This window comes from Pyrus communis, chromosome 14, assembly GCF_041283825.1.
Source record: "Pyrus communis isolate YQ-2024b chromosome 14, ASM4128382v1, whole genome shotgun sequence".
Taxonomy (NCBI): domain Eukaryota; kingdom Viridiplantae; phylum Streptophyta; class Magnoliopsida; order Rosales; family Rosaceae; genus Pyrus; species Pyrus communis.
This window is the reverse complement of record NC_142578.1, coordinates 21,934,243-21,954,984: the sequence shown is the minus strand read 5'-3', so window position 1 is coordinate 21,954,984 and position 20,742 is coordinate 21,934,243. Positions and strand designations below refer to the sequence as shown.

Here is a 20,742-nt window from a genome sequence, read left to right as displayed (position 1 = left end):
TTAAACTACTTGGGAGCTCTTCTCGGTTTGGAACATGGATGCATTTAAACGGCGGTAGATAAAATGCGAAGCCCAAGCCACCAACATAAGAAGCGCGGTAGCAGCCCCACCGACCATCACAAGATTAAGAACCGGGAGCTGTCGTGTGATTTTTGAGCTTGGCGACATTGCTTTGGCATTAGAAGGAGAACCTGATGGCGCGGATGGAGAAGGAGAGGGGCTTGGACTAACCACTGGATCTTCTATTTCGAGGGCATTGATCTTGATTTTAATCTTTTGGCCGGCTTTGCAGTGACCAGGTTCACCGCAAATAACATAGTAGGTGCCGGGTATATCAAAAGTTAAGGCGGTGAAGGTACCGTAATGAGATAGAGGAAGTGATGGAATGCAATAGTCATAATCTGCTTGAGCGACTATCATCACAAAATCATATTCATGTTTGTAATTAAATATGAACTCGTCGCCCACATAGAACTTTTTCGATGAAGCCCACTTGTTGTAATCAACCGCGCCACTGTCAGTCCATCCTTCCAAATCGCCGCCAACCGTATAAACGGTAGCGGAACAAGCACCAAAGAAAATCATCATGATGATGAAACTCACGGCAACAGTGTTTTTTAGAGCCATGACTAAAACAGTAAATAATAAACAAGCAATTTGGAAAGCAAAAAGCAAAGAGAATGAATGAATGAAATTTAGATGAAAGGCAATAATGCGTGAGCATGCGTATATATAGATAGATAGATAGATATAGTTAGTGTCCCAAATGGAAAATGTTTCCCAAATCCAGTTGGAAAACGGTCTATAAAATCAGACGAGTAGTAGGAATTCTATTTAGGAATAATATTGCCCAAGCTTAATTAATAATCGAATTCCAATTTTCTGTCGTTTTGTCGGCTGGTTTTGCTTCCAACTTCTGCTTGTTTCCATGTATAATGAAACATTTTATTATATTATAAATCACAATGAAGAAGTGAGAATCAAACTCGGGCCCTTGGGTTGCATGATGCAAATTTAGTGCTTAAAAAGATTCAAATTTCTCATTAGCATTTGAGAAAAAGAAGAGGAATTTATCCTGTTTGTACTAATTGTAGCAAAAGATTTAATAACTTGTTCAAATTTATTAGACAATATTTTTTTTTTAACAAACGATATTATCTACGTTAAGGGGGTATGTGAGTGGGCTAAGTCTGACACTGTGCTAGCAATAATGTGGTTCAAATTCACTACCACTCCCAATACCTAGTCTATACGCCCAATGAGCACTCCAGTATCTGCCCACAATATAAATAGGCATGTAGAAAAAGGGAGTGAGACATACGCACTTTCATTAGGGGTTTTTTTTTTTTTTTTGGTTTTGTTTTCTTCTCTTGTCCTTATTATTAAATATAGTTGTTAGATGGTGTTTAGTTGAAATTCAAAGTTTTAAAATCATTTTCATTAGTTTTTATTTCATTTTTTAACTATCTGTAACTGTTTGTGTTTGAGCCATAATTAAACAAGTTGGTGGCGAGGACCCCTTCAATAATACATGGCTCACAACTGCACGAACTTGCTCGACAGGCTTGGAAACTTGCCCGAATAAGTTGAAAACTTGCCTGATGGCTTGTATTTGTCATTTATTTTCTTGTTATTGACATTGTGCTTTGTTTATTACTCATGTTATTAATGTTTCTTAAACATTTGCTAGAATATTCCTTTGTTTATGTATTGTGCTTTATTTTTCTGTATCTTCCCTTTACTCAAAGATTGCTGACTGGTTCAAAGTTTCCTCTGATGAGTTTGTGATCCTTGTTCTTTGGTATTTAACGTGAGAAAATAATAAAGTCCTTATCTTCAAGACATAGAAAAGAAGGCCAGTTTCTTGTGGCACAAGCAAATGGCTTATTAACAATTTAAAAAAAAAAAAACTTATTGGTCTTAGCCAGTAGTGGCACGACTGGGCAAATACACTATTTTTACAAAAGAGCCTATGAGCCTACTCAAGGCTTGGCTAAGGCACCTTGTGTTAACGAGAGTTCACTATAAGTTGTGAGTGTCAAAGGACATATACTCGTCGTTTCTTGACATACAAGTAACTTGGTCAATCCGAGTTAATAGTTGAGAAAATTATGGAGCCTTATTTGTTAGGTTTAGGAGTCCTTATTTAGTGCAATTAATCATGAAAACCTTAATTAGTTGACAAAGAATTCGTTACCATTTAGGACTATTATGATACCCTAATTGATATGGAATATCCCATGTAATTAGTTGATAGGCCGGATTACATGGATAATTATCAGTATATTAGGAGGTTCCTGCACTCACAGTAATTATCCTTGTTTCGTGCTAAACCCTATTCACTAGCAAAGGACCTTACGACTACTTGAGTGGAGAAGACCCTTCCTGGAACCCTAGCATCATGTCTTCCTTTTCTATAGATAAGTTTATTTCCTTTTCATGTCGATTTTATTATTGCATTCGTGATCCTAATGTCTTGTTGTTCTTATGATTTCAGAAATATCTTATATTCACCACTTGCATTCTGGGGGAGGTTGTGTGAGAGTCCTGCATCTTAACAGTCTGTATCCTTAATTCCATTTTGGTCAATAGTTTTTTAATTTGAAGTTCCAAATCCTTATTTTTCACTTGCTTGGCATCAACCGTAACAACGAATATTTAACCGATTGTAAGAGTCAAACCCCTGTTATTATCGACGTCCTATGACATTTTATACTCTGCTCCCACACCAACATTAAAAAGCTATCTCATTCCCATTTTCTTCGTACTTGGAAACAAAACATTGGTTCTTAATTTTTGTTCTTACCTAACTTCTTGTGTTACTCCAAGTCCACACCAATGGCTCTATCTAGACTTCCTCCAAAAGAGAAGCCAGGTCAAAGTTAAGATAGTGTCCAGTCTTGTGAAGATGGTGGTAAGAGCAGCTTCGAAAGTAGAGAGAGGGTTGAGCCGTCGTAGAAAGGTTGGCGATGCAGGTTGTGCAAGCACCTATGCAGCCGGATAGCAATCAAATTAATCACGTACATTTCATACGAGCATTGATGTTTTTAGCCTCATAATGTTATAGTAGTGTACTGCAGTACTATGAGTGTGTTTGTTTACCTTCATTAAGTTTCACTAGACTACACTACACTAAAACTTAGTGAAATCTTGTGTTTGTTGTCAGAAGGGACTAGTTTTAATGAGATTAGCTTTCATCCTCATGGACTATAGGTGTCATATCCCGGCCCAGGCCCCCACCACATTCCGAGCTCGACTTCACCATAACATTATATTATTCGCTTTGGGTCCCGAGGCCTTTTGGATCTTGTAAGCCTTATATCTATATTCCCATCTTTACCTAGCACGAGGCCTTTTGGGCTGGCTTCGAATTCCATCGGAACTCTGATGTTAAGCAAGTTTGGGCTAGAGCAATCCCAAGATGGGTGACCCACTAGGAAGTTCTCGTGTGAGTTCCTAGAAACAAAACCGTGAGGGCGTGGTTGGGGCCCAAAGCGAACAATATTGTGTTACGGTGGAGTCGAGCCCAGGATGTGGTGGGGGCCTGGGCCGGGATGTGACAATTTGGTATTAGAGCCAATCCTTGGTCCGAAGTGTGCCGACGATGACGTCGGGCCCCTAAGGGGGTGGATTGTTAAATCCCACATCGCCCAGAAGAGTGGATCCTATAAGCCTTATATGTATATTCCCATATCGACCTAGCACAAGGCCTTTTGGGAGCTCACTAACTTCGGGTTCCATAGGGACTCCGAAGTTAAGTGAGTTCGCGCGAGAGCAATCTCAGGATGGGTGACCCACTAGGAAGTTCTCGTGTGAGTTCCCAAAAACAAAACCATGAGGGCATGGTCGGGGCCCAAAGCGGACAATATCGTGCTACGGTGAAGTCGAGCTTGGGATGTGACAATTTGGTATCAGAGCCAATCCTTGGCCGAAAGTGTGCCGAAGATGACGTCGGGCCCCTAAGAGGGGTAGATTATTAAATCCCACATCACCCAGGGGAGTGGATCCTCTATGCCTCAAATGTAGATGCCCACCTCCATATAGCACGAGGCCTTTTGGGAACTCAATAGCTTCGGAGTGAGTTTGAGCGAGATCATTCCCAAGATGGGTGACCCACTGGGAAGTTCTTGTGTGAATTCCCAGAAACAAAACCATGAGGGTGTGGTCGGGGCCTAAAATGGACAATATCGTGTTACAGCGGAGTCGAGCTCGGGCCGGGATGTGACAATTTGGTGTCAGAGCCAATCCCTAGCTGGAAGTGTGCCAACGATGACGTCGGGCCCCTAAGGAAGGTGGATTGTGACATCCCACATTGCCCAGGGGAGTGGATCATGTAAGCCTTATATGTACATTCCCATCTCTACCTAGTACAAGGCATTTTGGGAGCTCACTGGCTTAGGATTCCATTGGAACTCTGAAGTTAAGCGAGTTTGGGCTGGAACAATCATAGGATGGGTGACCCACTGGGAAGTTCTCCTATGAGGGCGTGGCCGGGGCCAAAAACGGACAATATCGTGCTACAGCAGAGTCAAGCTCAGAATGTGGTGGAGCCCGGGCCGAGATGTGACAATTTGGTATCATAGTCAATCCCTGGCCGAAAGTGTGCCGACGAGGTCATCAGTCCCCTAAGGGGGTAGATTGTGACATTCCGCATCGCCCAGGGGTGTGGATCTTGTAAGCCTTACATGTATATTCTCATCTCTACCTAGCACAAGGCCTTTTGGAAGGTCACTGGCTTCGGGTTCCATTGGAACTCCGAAGTTAAGCGACTTCGCGCAAGAGCAATCCTAGGATGGGTGACCTACTAGGAAGTTCTCGTGTAAGTTCCCAGAAACAAAACCGTGAGGGCGTGGTCAAGGCTCAAAACAGACAATATCGTGCTACGGTGAGTCGAGCTTGGGATGTGGTGGAGGCCCGGGCCAGGATGTGATAATAGGCCTCGCTAGCCGGCCTTAGCGAGTCCCCCCGAAACCTATGAGATTGCTAAGACCGTGCTCTCTCTTGTCCTTATGTGCTAGCCTCATTTCTCTAGGCATCGTCTGATCGACTCCTCTATTGTGTCTTCTTTTGCTTAACCCCACCCCCCCCCCCCCGGCGTCAGCCACCACTCTCCGCCGCGTCATCGTCTGATCGACTCATTTCTCGCGTCCTCATTTGCTTGACCCATTCAACTTTAGCCACCACTCCCTGTAGCGTCGGCTAATCGACTCATCTCGCGTGCTCATCTTACTTGAAGAGCTCACCAGACCATCCCACCGACCACTGAAACTCAAGTCACAGTCTTGCAGATAATTGTTGATGTTTACGAAATCATAGATTTTGTATTTCACAGATGTGAAGGTCCCCAATTTTTTATTTTTTTACCTTACGATTTCGGTTTTTCTCTTTGGTACTTGCTCTAACCCTCACAAGATTTGCAATTTCTGCTAATGGTGATTGGAATTTGTGCTGTTGTCTTGGAAATCTTTTTTTTTTTTTTTTTTAACCAATTTATCTGTGAATTTGGTGTTATGATTTGTGTAAATTGCTCTTATTGTGTTGTTGGCGTTTAGCAATTTCTGCAATTTTTTTAGCAAAATGGGTATATTTCGATTTCCAATTTCTGCAATTTCATTTACGATTACTGTTAGCTCGACATTTCTTCATATCATCCAGTTTGCTTCTGTTTTGTATCCAATTCATTATTCGGATATGTTTTTGAGACCAAAATTCGGATAATATTTTTTTCATTATCCTGCCTCTTAGTCCGACACTGCACCAAACACTTCACTAATTTAGTTTAGCTTAGTCTAGTCTAAGCCAGTCCAACTTAGTCCTTAAAGCTAGTCCAGTTCGAGATAGTCCGGTACAACAAAATATGTATTAGTAGAGCACATGAGGCACTTAAAAATGCATGAGAAAGTTTGTAATACGGTGTGCTTTTGTTTTTATGTATTGATCCTACCATTGTCAACTCTACAAGCAATCTTACACTCTAAGTAATCTCGAGAGATGAGAGAGAAGTTAGAGAGAGAGAGATCTATGAAAAAATGCACTAATATTTCATTAACTGTGTATTATGATAATTACACTCAGGTATTTATAGTTTAACCTTATAACACCACTTCACTAATCTAAAAACATATGGCACTATCTTAGTCGTCCATTCCATCATATAATCTATCATCCTCCCTCAATCACATGCTGGGAGCAACCAAGTATGAGATTGGAACAATTAAAATGAAACTGCGGAGAACACAACACTTTGGTAAACATATCAGCATATTGATCACTGGAATTGACAAACTGCAACAATATTGTACCTTGTTGTACTCTTTCACATACAAAGTGACAGTTAATTTCAATGTGTTTTGATTTGGAATGGAAAAAGGGATTAGTAGTAAGCGCCATAGCAAAAATATTATCATAATGTAGTAAGGGAACATCAGACTGTGACAAGTGAAGATCGTGAAGCAATTGTTGAATCAATACCACTTCTGCAATAGTAGTGGCCATAGCCCTATACTCTGCTTCAGTAGAAAACCTGTTCACAGTATGTTGTTTCTTGGAACTCCAAGAAATAGGATTTGAACCAATAAACACCACAAAACCAGTGGTTGATCTTCGATCATTAGGATCACTGGGCCAATCAACATCAGTGTATGCTTTTAAATGAAGGGAACCAGGTGTAAAACATAAACCGAAATCCATAGAACCCTTAAGATATCTCAGTATACGTTTAACTACAGTGAAGTGTGATTCAAGAGGTTGGTGCATAAATTGACAAACTTGGTTCATTGAGAAGGCTATATTGGGCCTAGTAAACGTGAGGTATTGCAGAGCACCTACAAGACTTTTGTAAGTTGTAGCTGAAATAGGAGGACTGCCATGATTCAAAAGCTTCTAATTAGGATGGCATGGAGTAAGACATGGTTTGCAATCGTCCATATGAGCCTTCTGTAACAACTCCTTCACATACTTATGTTGATGAACAAAAAGACCCTTTGCCTGATATTCAATTTGTAACCCAAGAAAGAAATGTAAAATACCAAGATCTTTCATATTAAACTCTTTGGTCAACTGGGATATCACAGATTGAACAGTTACATCATTATCACCAGTTAACATGATACCATCCACGTAAAGAAGAAGAACAACAATGAAGTTACCAGTAGACTTGACAAAGAAAGATGGATCTGCATAGGATGTCTTGAATCCTAACCAAAGAAGAAACTTAGAAAATCTCTCATTCCAAGCCCTTGGAGCTTGTTTGAGACCATACAAAGACCTTTCGAGCTTGCAAACATAATCAAGATGCATTTGGTCAACAAAACCCTGAGGCTGAGACATATATACCTCTTCATCAAGAAATCCATGCAAGAAAGCATTCTTGACATCTAATTGCTTGAGTTTCCAACCAAAAGAAGCAACCAATGCTAAAATCAACCGAACTGTAGTATGTTTCACAACTGGACTAAAGGTCTCATAATAGTCCAAACCGGCTTCTTGAGAAAAACCTTTGGCTACCAATTGAGCCTCATATCGTGCCACTGACCTATCTGAATTTTTCTTGAGTTTATAAATCCACTTACATCCAACACAATTTTTGTTTGCAAGTAAAAGAACAAGTTTCCATGTATGATGTTGTAAAAGAGCATTCATTTCTTCCTTCATAGCAGCTTGCCACTGCACAGACTTAGAAACATCTTGAAAAGTAGATGGTTCTTGGAGAGACACTGAATCAGTGCACTATTAGGCAATATAAGCTTTCTTTTGTAAATGCCAGACTTAGACCTAGTCTGCATTGGATGACAGTGAAGAATCACAAATTGAAGATCAGTAACCTGAGAAGTAGTAACATCTGGATTGTCCTCAGTATGTATCACTGAATGAACCAAAGACTCCCTTATTGCAAAAACAACTAAATCACAAGTGATAGAACCATTTAATGAAGAACAGACAAGGTCACATTGTTGAGTTGATGAAGGACTGGACTGAGTAACATGGGAACCAGGAGCAATGAAAAATGGACCTACAATAGAATAAGGAATTGGAATAGAAGTAATGGGAGTAAATTTGGTAGGATGACCAACTAAAGAAGATTGTTTAGTTTTAGGTGAAGTGGGCTGAGATGCAACAGAAAATCCAGGAAACTTTTGTTCATCAAACATTACATGTCTTGACACAATGAGTTTATGGGTGTGGATATCATAACATATGTATCCTTTATACTAAGATGCATACCCAAGAACAAGCACTCAGTAGTTTTGGTTTCCAACTTAATGGATCTATATGGTTTCATAGATGGATAGCAAGCATACCCAAACACTCTGAGATAATGAAGTGTAGGTGAGGATTTGTATAAAACTTCAAATGGCGAGTTCACGTGCAATATAGCAGTTGGCATCCTATTAATAAGAAAAGTTGCAGTGGCACAAGCATGGAACCAAAACTGAGAAGGAAGAAAAGCTTGTTGAAAAAGAGTGATGGCAGTTTCTATAATATGTCTATTCTTTCTCTCAACCAACCCATTTTGTTCAGGGGTATATGGACAAGACTTTTGATGAACAATACCATTGTCTTTTAAAAAACTTTGAAATTGATGACTGATGTATTCCCCAACCCCATCACTTTGGAATATTTTAACCTTGGCATCAAATATATTGGATATGAAAGCCAAGAATTGAACAAATGTATGAAAAACAGCTACTTTATTCATCAATGGAAAAATCCAAATGTACCTCGTACATTCATCTATGAAGGATACATAGTACTTAAATCCTTCTATAGACATATTAGGTGATGGACCCCAAACATATATGTGAATGACTTCAAAAGGAACAAAAAATTTTGAAGCAACACTAGGTAGTTTAGTGAACTTTCCTTGCAAACATGCAACACAGATTTTGGATGGTGAAGTACTAAGTACAGACACATTACATTTATTTAAAGTAGTTGACACAACGAGATTAGTTGGATGACCTAATCTAGAATGCCACAACTCCAAAGAAACTTTCTGACCAAGAAAAGCAGCAGGGAAGGAAGCTGGAAAAGAAATGAACCTTAAGGGTTTGAAAACGAGAAGAGGATATACAACATTGTTAGTCAGTCATTTGTAGAGGATTTGCCCTGTGACCTTGTCCTGTATACAAATGGAAAATTCATCAACAATATAGCGACATTTGTTATCTCGACATAACTGATACATTAAACATAAGTGTTGTGATAATTGAGGCACATGCAACATAGATTTAAGATGAAACTTATGTTGTGATGTAGAAATACAAGAATTGCCAATATTTGCAATGACTAAACCTTTACCACCAGCGCCAGTAACAGTCTCAGATAATGGATAGGGAACCGCTTCTTGTAAATTTGAGAGATTAGAGGTCATGTGATTGGTAGCACCAGAATCGACCAACCAAAACTCTTGTTGAGGTGCTGAAGAAGATGCCACAGTTCTAGCATTCATAACAACAAGTGGTGATGGATGCTGATAAGAAGTCCTAGGTTGTTGTGGATGTGATGCATAGGTTTGTGGAGAAGTAAACGGTTGAGAAGAAGGCATCACAGAAGACTGATAGTATTGAGGATAGTTATAAGACTGTGATGAACACTGAGTAGAAGCATTTTTCCGATCAAAGCAAATGGCAGCAGTATGGCCAACCCTGTTGCAGATTTGACAACCCCATTGAAAATAGTTCGAAGCAGAATGACCCTTTTGATCACATATTTGACATATTTGAGAAGGACACAAAATGAGACCCAGCTAACCCAAATTGTGACTAGAGAGGAGTTTGAGAATTAGAGTAAAATTTCTTCCCTTTCCCTTTGGATTTATAATTATTGCCTCAAAAATTGTTATAGGAACCAGAGGTATGTTGAGTAGCATAAGCAACTGGTGCAGGAAACATCTGAGGATATGAAAAAGCTGACAGGTTTTGCATGGATTGCATAGGTTGCAGGGGTGACAGATTTTGCATAAAAGGCATAGACTGCATAGGTGATAGGAATGGCATAGACTGCATTGGATACTGAGTAAAGCTAGAATGAGGCCTAACAGATGATCCAGAAGCAGAACCTAATTCATACACCAAACTAGACCCATGTGCCAACATTGCAGTCATTAATGGAACTTGTTTGATAGCTTCATCTAGAGTAGATTCTTCAACCTTCAACTAAGAGCGCAATTTAGTCAAAGATACCAAATTCTCTCTGCCCCTTATAATAGCCTTAATGGTATTGTATTCAGATGGAAGTCCTCTCAATGCAACAATGACAATATCCTCATCTGATATAGTAACACTAACTGCAACCAATTGATCCCTGAAATCTTTGATGCACTGCAAGTATTGATCAATGGTTTCAGGTCATTTTTTAATATTCTGTAGATCAATCTTCATTTGAACAATACTAGTACGATTGGTACTAGCAAACCGCTGACGTAAATTAATCCACATCTTTTTAGAGCTTTGACAGCCAATTATACAGGATAATACAGAGGAAGACAAGGTTGCAGCAAGAAGAGTCATCAAAGCCTTGTCATGAATTTTCCATACTTTGTATGCATCAGAAATCGTTGGAACCGTATCCACAATCCCATCTTCAGAATCAGTCTCACCAAATTTCTCTGGACATGGAATACTGCCATCAATGAAACCCATAATTCCATTTCCTTCCAACAAGTCCATTTGAAAATTCCAAGTAACATAATTGGTGTCATCTAATTTCACAGTTACAGTGTTCCCCACACTTGGAATTAAGGACGAAATCGATGATTGAGTTAGCACCAACAAAGTAGGATTCACCATTGTAAAAATCAAATTGATGGAGTGCGAAGCAATCGAAGAATCAACAGCTCTAAGCAAGTAATCAACAAATAGACAAGATGTAGAAAGAAAACACCTCGCAATCAACAAAACTTGGAGTGACGAAAGCAAGTCACAGCAAGCATCAACTTTGACAAAAAATCCACAAATTGGTTAGGGTTTCAACCATCGACTGCAAAGAGAAAACTTAATCACCGATAGAAATCACCAACGAACAGGAACAACGACATCACAACCAAAGAACATAGGTAGCGGAAGCACAAGGATCTTCAACCGACGGCGGTGGCCATGGTCGACTCTGATACCATGTCAACTCTACAAGCAATCTTACACTCTAAGTAATCTCGAAAGATGAGAGAGAAGTTAGAGAGAGAAAAATCTATGAAAAATGCTCTGATATTTCATTAACTGTGTATTGTGATAATTACACTTAGGTATTTATAGTTTACACCTTATAACACCACTTCACTAATCTAAAAACACATGGCACTATCCTAGTCGTCCATTCCATCATATAATCTATCAACCATAAGTTCATAACCAAAATTTCTTTTTCTTCTCACTCTTTATATTCTTATGGAGGATGGAGAGTCCTATTCTTGTGGACGATGAACTCTTTGTTGTTCTACATGGCTTTTAGAGTACAACGGTGTTTCACGAATATGAATTTTGAGCTATCTGTTATCCGGGTTCCAAATTCAACCGTTCTTTTTGGAATCATTCAAGTATGCAACATATATACCTAATGTATCTGTTTCAGTTTATCAAACTGTGGATATAGTCTTAAGGGGATGACTCGTTGAAGATGTAAAGTCTCGCGATGGAAATCTTACAAAATAAAATACAATTTATGCTTTCGACCAACAAAAAAAAAAAAAAAACAATTTATGCTGAGTACTGGTTCCTCTACTAATTGAGTGGAGACATTTTGTATAAAACTCCACACCTTGTTTACATATTTTTACCTGAGTTTTCTTTGTCATTTATACGTTTTTTATTTTCACAAGTTTCTGCAATTTTAAGTACAGTTGTAAACTGAGCAAATATATGGGCAACAAGGTTGATCCAATTGTGCAAATTTGAAGCCCTTTTTTTTTTTTTTTTTTTATCCTAGACGGTATCTGTGACCATAAAGAATGACAATTCTTTGCAGTTGAAGCCGTTGTACAAACCGTTCATTTTAACAGAATGGTTAAAAACTCAAATATTTTTTCTATTATCAAGAAGTGTGGGGTTGATATTAGGAAGAATCTGTATGGAAATATTGTACTCAGTGGAGGCTCCACTATTTTCCCTGGAATTGCTGATAGGATGAGCAAAGTTATTACAGCCTTGGCTCTAAGTAGCACCAACAAATTTTGTATTACAGAAAGGCTTCTTCTATTTAAGCAGTTGTGGAATTTCCTTTTGTATTCATTTTCAAATTCGATTCATGTCAACTCCTCTGTGTTATGACGGGACACGAGCATGGAGGCGAGCAAATTATGATTAATATTCATTTTTTTTGTTACTGATTTAGTTTGGTTGAAATAAAAAAATCCCCTTCACTACTCTTTTTGTTGTTGTATATGCCTCATCTTATAGCTTATCCCCTTCACTAGGTTACCTTTCAATGTGTCCGAGTCTGTTTCTCAATTTCCTTTACAACTTTTACATTCTGATGTGTGGTGTTCTCCAATTATTTCTAATGAAGGTTTCTGCTACTTCCCTTTTGTAGTATCGATTCCCTTTGTAGAACCCCTTCAATAATACATGGCCCGCAACTGCACGAACTTGCTCGAATAGGTTGAAAACTTGCATGATGGCTTGTATTTGTCATTTATTTTCTTGTTATTGTCATTATGCTTTGTTTATTACTCATGTTATTAATGTTCTTGAACATTTGCTAGTATATTCCTTTGTTTATGTACTGTGCTTTATTTTTTGTGCATTTCCCTTTACTCAAAGATTGTTGACTGGTTAAAGGTCTCCTTTGATCCGTCCGTGATCCTTGTTCTTTGGTATTTAACACGATAAAATTATAAAGTATTTTTCTTCAAGGCATAGAAAAGAGCCTAAGTATAGATTTAACCCCTTCAAAATAACAATACTTTGAGAGAAGGGCAGTTTCTTGTGGCGCAAGCAAATGACTTATTAACAACTTAAAAATAAACAGTCTATTGATCTTGGCCAGCAATGACATGCCTGGAAAAAATCACCATTTTTACAAGAGACTATTAGCCTACTCAAGGCTTGACTAAGGCACCTTGTGCCAACAAGATCACCACTCGCATCCCAACTGTCTGTATCCTTACATTTGGTCAACTGTTTTTTTAATCCAAACTTCCAAACCCTTATTTTTCACTTGTTTGGCATCAACTGTAACAACGGCTATTTGACCGATTGTAAGAATCAACCCCCTGCTATTATCGACGTCTTATGACATTTTATACTCCCACACCAACATTAAAAAGCTGTCCCATTCCCATTTTCTTTGTACTTGGAAACAAAACATTGGTTCTTAATTTCTGTTCTTACCTAACTTCTTGTGTTACTTCAACTCCACACTAATGGCTTTATCTAGGCTTCCTCCAAAACGAGGCCAGGTCAACGTTAAGATAGTGTCCAGTCTTGTAAAGTTGGTGGTAAGAGTAGCTTCGAAAATCGGGAGAGGGTTGAGCTGCCGGAGAAAGGTGGCGACACAGGTTGTGCAGGCGCCTGTGCAGCCAGATAGCGATCAAATTAATCGCGTATAGTTCATACAGCGTTGATGTCTTTAGCTGCACTGCATAATGTTATAGTAGTGTACTGCAGTACTATATGTATTAGTAGAGCACATGCATGCTCTTAAAAATGCATGAGAAAGTTTGTAATACGGTGTGCTTTTGGTTTGATGTATTGATCCTACCATAAGTTCATAACAAAAAGTTTTTTTTCTTCTCACTCTTTATATTCTTATGGAGGATGGAGAGTCCTATTCTTGTAGACGACGAACTCTTTGTTGTTCGGCTTGGCTTTTAGAGTACAACGGTGTTTCATGAACATGAATTTCGAGCTATTTGTTACCCGGTTCCAAATTCAACCGTGCTTTTTGAAATCATCTAAGCATGCAACAGATATAACTAATGGATCTGTTTCAGTTTATCAAAATGTAGATGTACCCTTAAGGGGATGACTCGTTGACGAATGTAAAGTCTCACGTCGGAAATCTTACAAAATAAAATACAATTTATGCTGACTGGTTCCGCTACTAGTTAAGTGGAGACATTTCGTACTCCACACCCTGTTTACTTATTTTACAAGTTTCTGCAATTAAAAATGCATGAGAAAGTTTGTAATATGGTGTGCTTTTTGTTTTATGTATTGATCCTACCATAAGTTCATAACCAAAATTTCTTTTTCTTCTCACTCTTTATATTCTTATGGAGGATGGAGAGTCCTATTCTTGTAGATGACGAACTCCTTGTTGTTCTGCATGGCTTTTAGAGTACAACGGTGTTTCACGAACTTGAATTTCGAGCTATCTGTTATCCGGGTTCCAAATTCAACCGTGCTTTTTGGAATCATTCAAGTATGCAACAGATATACGCAATGTATCTGTTTCAGTTTATCAAACTGTGGATATAATCTTAAGGGGATTACTTGTTGAAGAATGTAAAGTCTCATGACAGAAATCTTACAAAATAAAATACAATTTATGCTGAGTACTGGTTCCACTACTAATTGAGTGGAGACATTTCGTATAAAACTCCATACCCTATTTACGTATTTTTACCTGAGTTTTTCTTTGTCATTTATTCGTTTTTTATTTTCACAAGTTTTTGCAATTTTAAGTACAGTTGTAAACTGAGCAAATATATGGGCAACAAGGTTGATCCAGTCGTGCAAATTTGGAGCCCTTTTTTATCCTAGACAGTATCTGTGACCATAAAGAAGGACAGTTCTTTGCATTTGAAGCCGACAAACCGTTCATTTATCGGAAGGGTTAAAAATTCAAATGTTTTTTTTTTATTTTTTTTATCATGAAGTGTGGTGTTGATATTAGGAAGGATCTGTATGGAAATATTGTCCTCAGTGGAGGCTCCACTATGTTCCCTGGAATTGTTGATAGGATGAGCAAAGAGATTACAGACTTGGCTCCAAGTAGCACCAACAGATTTTGTATTATAAAAAGGCTTCTTCTATTTAAGCAGTTACAGAATTTCCTTTTGTATTCATTTTCGAATTCGATTCAGGTCGATTTCTCTGTGTTATGGCGGGACATGAGCATGGAGGCAAGCAAATTATGATTAAGATTCAATATTTTCGTTACTAGTGCTTTGTTACTGATTTGGTTTGGTTGAAATCAAAAATACCCTTCACTCCTCTTTTTGTTGTTGTACATGCCTCATAGCTTATCTCGTAATAAAAATTAAATCGATATATATGTAATCAGAATAATCTTTATGTAGGAGCAATATTAAAAAAAATATGAGAAATATAAAAGAATTCTAATAATAATACTCATAAAGAAAAAGCACAACATCTATACAAGATTAATATAAACAACTAGAGAAAAAGTAAGAAAGACTAAAAAACTTGGAGATTGAGGCTTGCATAAATACAATGTCCTAAAGACAGAATTTTGCCCCTACTCTTGTGCTTATAGTTCGATAGATGTCTGTCACCCAGAATTCAACACTCTACAATCCAAAGTCAATGCACTTCAATCTTAAGACTCTGGTGAACTTTATATATTTCGTACTCTCAATACACAACCCAGATTTTGACTAAAACATTGGAGAAAACTCTTTTCTTAATTCTATTTTTTAAAGACAATAGTTCTTGAGTATTTATAGAACCCAATATACTGTTTGCCGAAAAGATGTATCTTTTAGGTTTTAGGTAATTAAGTAATACCCTTTAATAGATACATTACTAAAAGGGATGACTCCCCTTGCAGCACCCTTTGATACATGACTTTTAACACTTAACTAACTCTTATTTTTCATTCATAATTTTTTTTAATTAAATATTATAATATATAATTTCCAACAATCCCCCACATGAATGAAAAATTAGAAGAATTTGAGAGTACAGGTAGATACATCGGGAGAGATGTTTTTTGGACTTGAACCTACCCTAATGAATACTTATTGGGTTTACTTGGTGATGTAGTAGATGTGGAAGATCTTGAACTATTCACCGCAACAGTAAATTAAGATAATAAGGGATAGATATCTCTTATCTTAATATATTACGGTTCATACGGTTGTGTTCATATGGGTCCTGAACAAATCTCGGATTTATGAGAGCTTTAGAGAATTTAGTCATCTCATTCTCATAAAAGCGACCCTCTTCTACTCTCACATAGGTGACCACTGATTAAAAATAGTATAATTTATTCCTCTTATTTATGAGATATCATTGTCATTAAGTATAAATATACACCCTAAAACTTCTGCAGACAACTTCTTTCATCATAGGAATGAGGTATATAGTGTGTTAACTTCTTTGAATCATGCCCAACCAGTTTGCCCATTGAACTTAGACCATGGGATCTCCAATCAACTAAGTTAGGTTTCTGCCCGACTGATTCATTAATTATGTTGGCTTTAGCCTCATTCCCCTTAATGATCAACTTACTCTCTAGTCAAACCTTTAATATTTGGTACATTTAGGTTGACTATCTCTAATGTTGTGCACAATCCATCTTATGAAATTTTATTTCATATGAGAGTAGTTATTTTCCAATGTTACTTAGGATATTTTCAATAATTTGCTAACACTAGGAAGTAGACTTCCCCACATTTAAGGTATTTGTAAGAAGGTCTCTAACCTTGTACTAAACAATTACTCATTATAAGAAATGACATCTTGATTGTCTCATTCAATTAGCAAATTACATTTCCATTCTTCTTAAGTAAATCTCATATTTCAAAATAGATAAGTTACCCCACAATTCTTCGATAGTTGTGATTAATCTTTAACGTTATCGTTAAATTGATCATGTTTTGTAATTTAAGAAGTAAGAAACAACTAAGATAGCCTTTTATCTTTCTTCTTAGGCATTCACGCCTCACTAAGCTGTTACAGGAAAAGATTTTACAGGCTTTCACACTCTATCATCTGAGCTTTTAAATTATCATGGGACTAGAATCCCCGCCAAGGAATGTTAATCTTAAATTTCATTTAACTCTTCCTCGCTATGACTAGTAACAAGAGAAAGCAAAACTCTTATCATTGCAAGGTAATCCCAAACTTCCAACGTCTAATTCATCTCAAGGGAATTGGCTTTGGTTTTATAAGTGACTAACATGAAAATATCCAAGCCCACGCTTGCTTATTATAAAGCCATATTGGGTCTAATGCATTTTGCAAAATGCTCCCACACTTTTAGTGTCTTGTCATTTCTTTCAAAAAGATCCCTACACTTTTAATCCTGTCATCGTCTTTTCAAGACGATAATAACTCATCTAAAATGAGTTCAAATATTTAATTTGAATACAGTATCTTCTTTTGTTATCACAAAAACTTTCTTACCATGAGTAACCATTGATAAAACACACTCATTGGTTGCCATTGCTTACTAAATAAGCAACATCACGTCTTTCTGCAAATTTACAAAAGACCCCCAGACTTTTGGTGTCTTATTATTCTCAAAGGACTTGGCTTTTAGTCTTGACCATTCACGATTTATGGCAAACCCAGTTTTGTGGTTTCCATTAGACATAGTTTCCATTCATACGGAACTATCTTGTACAACTCAAAGGTCATATTAACTCACTTAAAACTTTGAGATAGTTCACTATGGCCTTGAAGCCTTCGCGCATCTGCCTAATAGGGATTCACAGCATCAATTATATAGATGAAATTCCTTTCTGCAAAAGGAACTTTTCCAAGAACTGCTACGAGTTGGCAAAACCACATCTAACATCCAATCTAAACCCAATACACCACAATGGCCGTTCTGCACTTATCGTAGATGATACAAATTTTTAAACTAGAAAATTTCACTTGGTAACAAACAATTCTCTTCTAGAAAGAGTCAACGTCAAACATGGATTTTAGATGGATCTCCATGATATGCCTAACATAAGTAAAATCTTACTTGTAGGGATATGCATGTGCCTATGCAGTGTCAACGAACAGTCATATCGTTTCATCTATCTATGTGCGAACATAACCGATTGACACAAAGATAACTCAGATTACATGAAGATCTTTAAGCATAAAAGCATACAAAGAATATTATATCATGGCATTTTCATCATTCCTAATTATGCGATTAGTGACATTTTTGCAATATATCTTTCAGTATATCATTTCCAACTTGTTTGAATTTTTCTTCACTGCTTTACGTATACTGCATATACATCTTACAGCCCATAATCTTTCGAATCACATTTTCTAACAATTGCATATAAAAGAAATCTTTTCATATATGTAAGTTGAACCAGAGTGTATATACAACTAAAACTAATGAAAGTACGAATTCGTTTACATTCAATCCGAATAAAATAAAGAATACATTTAAACAACTTGGGAACTCTTTTCGGCTTGGAACATCGATTCATTTAAACGGCGGTAGATAAAATGCGAAACCCAAGCCACCAACATAAGAAGCGCGGTAGCAGCCGCACCGACCATCACAAGATTAAGAACCGGGAGCGGTCGTGTGATTTTTGAGCTTGGTGACATTGCTTTAGCATTAGAAGGAGAACCTGATGGTGAGGATGGAGAAGGAGAGGGGCTTGGACTAACTACTGGATCTTCTATTTCGAGGGCATTGATCTTGATTTTAATCTTTTGGCCGGCTTTACAGTGACCAGGTTCACCACAAATAACATAGTAGGTGCCGGGTTTATCAAAAGTTAAGGCGGTAAAGGTACCGTAATGAGATAGGGGAAGTGATGGAATACAATAGTCATAATCTGCTTGAGTGACTATCATCACAAAGTCATATTCATGTTTGTAATTAAATATGAACTCGTCGCCCACATAGAATTTTTTCAATGAAGCCCACTCGTTGTAATCAACTGCGCCAATGTCAGTCCACCCTTCTAAATCGCCGCCAACCATGTAAACAGTAGCGGAACAAGCACCACAGAAAATCATCATGATGATCAAACTCACGGCAACAGTGTTTCTTAGAGCCATGACTAAAACAGTAAACAATAAACAAGCAATTAGGAAAGCAGAAAGCAAAGCGAGTGAATGAATGAAATTTAGATGAAAGGCAATAATGCGTGGGCATGCGTATATATAGATAGATAGATATAGTTAGTGTCCCAAACGGAAAATGTTTCCCAAATCCGGTTGGAAAACGGTTCATAAAATCAGACAAGTAGTAGGAATTCTATATAGGAATAATATTGCCCAAGCTTAACTAATAATCGAACTCCAATTTTAAGCTTAACTAATAATCGAATTCGAATTTTCTGCCGTTTTGTCCGCTGCTTTTGCTTCCAACTTCTGCTTGTTTCCATGTATGATGAAACATTTTATTTTAGGCTTATTAATCAAAATGCTCTCTGAAACTGTCATTGAGTTTCAGTTCTATATCCTCTTAAACTGACATTTTCAACTCTTTTGTCTTAAGTTACCCACTTCCATTAATGAATTGTTAAATTTAAGGGTATTTTAGACATTTCAATATTTACACATTTATTTATTTCTAGTCTACGCACTAAACAAGTCTCAATTTTTTATTTTTGACAACTCTAATTCAAATGCATAAATTTTGGGCATTTTTTAGAATAAATTATTTAATCAATAGAAAAATTCCGAGCAACAAAATCATTGTATTAACCAAAATAAGGGTTACATTTGTTCGTGTAGTCATTTCACTTGCAAGACATCCACGTATTGGCTCAAAACTTTGCAATTGAAAACTATTCATTACAACAAAATTATTATACCATTAAGCTATCCTATCCAAAATACTTCCCAAACCAAAAAACAAAAAATCAATTAAAGCAAATGTGCACAGTTTGAACAAGCTCATATGCCTAGTGGAATCAGTGCTCAACAATGTGAATTTTTTTGTTTCAAACTGTGCACATTTGCTTTAAATGATTTTTTTTTGGTTTGGGAAGTATTTTGGATAGGATAGCTTAATGGTATAATGATTTTGTTGTAATGAATATTTTTCAATTGCAAAGTTTCAAGCCAATACATTGATGTCTTGCAAGTGAAATGACTTTAAACAAATGTAACCCTTATTTTGGTTGATACAATGATTTTGTTGCTCGAAATTTTTCTATTGATTGAATAATTTATTTTTTTAGAGTTGTCAAAAATAAAATCAAGACTTGTTTAGTATGGCGACTAGAGGTAAATAAATGTGTAAAAACTGAAATATCAAAAATACCCTTAAATTTAATAGTCCAATAGCGGAAGTGGGTAAAGTGAGACAAAAAAGTTGAAAACATCAATTTCAGGGGACAAAGTAAGACAAAACATGTTTCAGAGGATAAACTGAGACTTAATGATAGCTTCAGGAGGCATTTCGTCTAATAAGCTTTTATTTTATTATAAATCACAATGAAGAAGCGAGAATCAAACTTAGGCCTTTGAATTCCATGATGCAAATTTAGTGCAATAAAAGAATCCAATTTCTCATTAGCATTTGGAATCTTTGATGCTGTCTTATTTATGACATGGCTAAAGACAAGACTTATTGACTTTGTGCTTGATTGTCGATAAAAGCATTGCTGCCTCACTAGCCCTCTCTTTGTGACAAGAGAGATACAAAGAGGGGTAGTGACACCGGGTAGAGAAACATTTATCCCACTAGTGAGGCCTCGAGTCACCAACTTTGAGCCGCCAACAGAACCATGGTGGGTGTAGTTGTTATTACAATTAATTTTGAGGAAATCTGAAAGTGATAGGTTTACCGAATAATGGTAGACAACAAAGCATGCGATGAAGATGTCTTCACTTGCAACCCAAGTAATCATTCTTTCTGATAAAG

General features: G+C 37.2%; 2 protein-coding genes across 2 annotated transcripts; both read right to left on the bottom strand.

Annotated features, from left to right (window-relative positions):
- Window positions 1–627, bottom strand: LOC137712112 (blue copper protein-like). Its single transcript, XM_068451255.2, has one exon. The coding sequence runs from the start codon at window positions 625–627 to the stop codon at window positions 1–3; it is 627 nt and encodes a 208-aa protein (XP_068307356.2).
- Window positions 628–18,299: 17,672 nt separating this feature from the next.
- Window positions 18,300–18,926, bottom strand: LOC137712114 (early nodulin-like protein 6). The gene has a single exon (XM_068451257.2). It carries the CDS (start codon window positions 18,924–18,926, stop codon window positions 18,300–18,302), a length of 627 nt encoding a protein of 208 aa, XP_068307358.2.
- Between the last annotated feature and the right edge of the window lie 1,816 nt (window positions 18,927–20,742).

Excerpts from the sequence above, each read along its gene's own strand:
- LOC137712112 (XM_068451255.2), bottom strand. The coding sequence starts at position 627 with ATGGCTCTAAAAAACACTGTTGCCGTGAGTTTCATCATCATGATGATT.
- LOC137712114 (XM_068451257.2), bottom strand. The coding sequence starts at position 18,926 with ATGGCTCTAAGAAACACTGTTGCCGTGAGTTTGATCATCATGATGATT.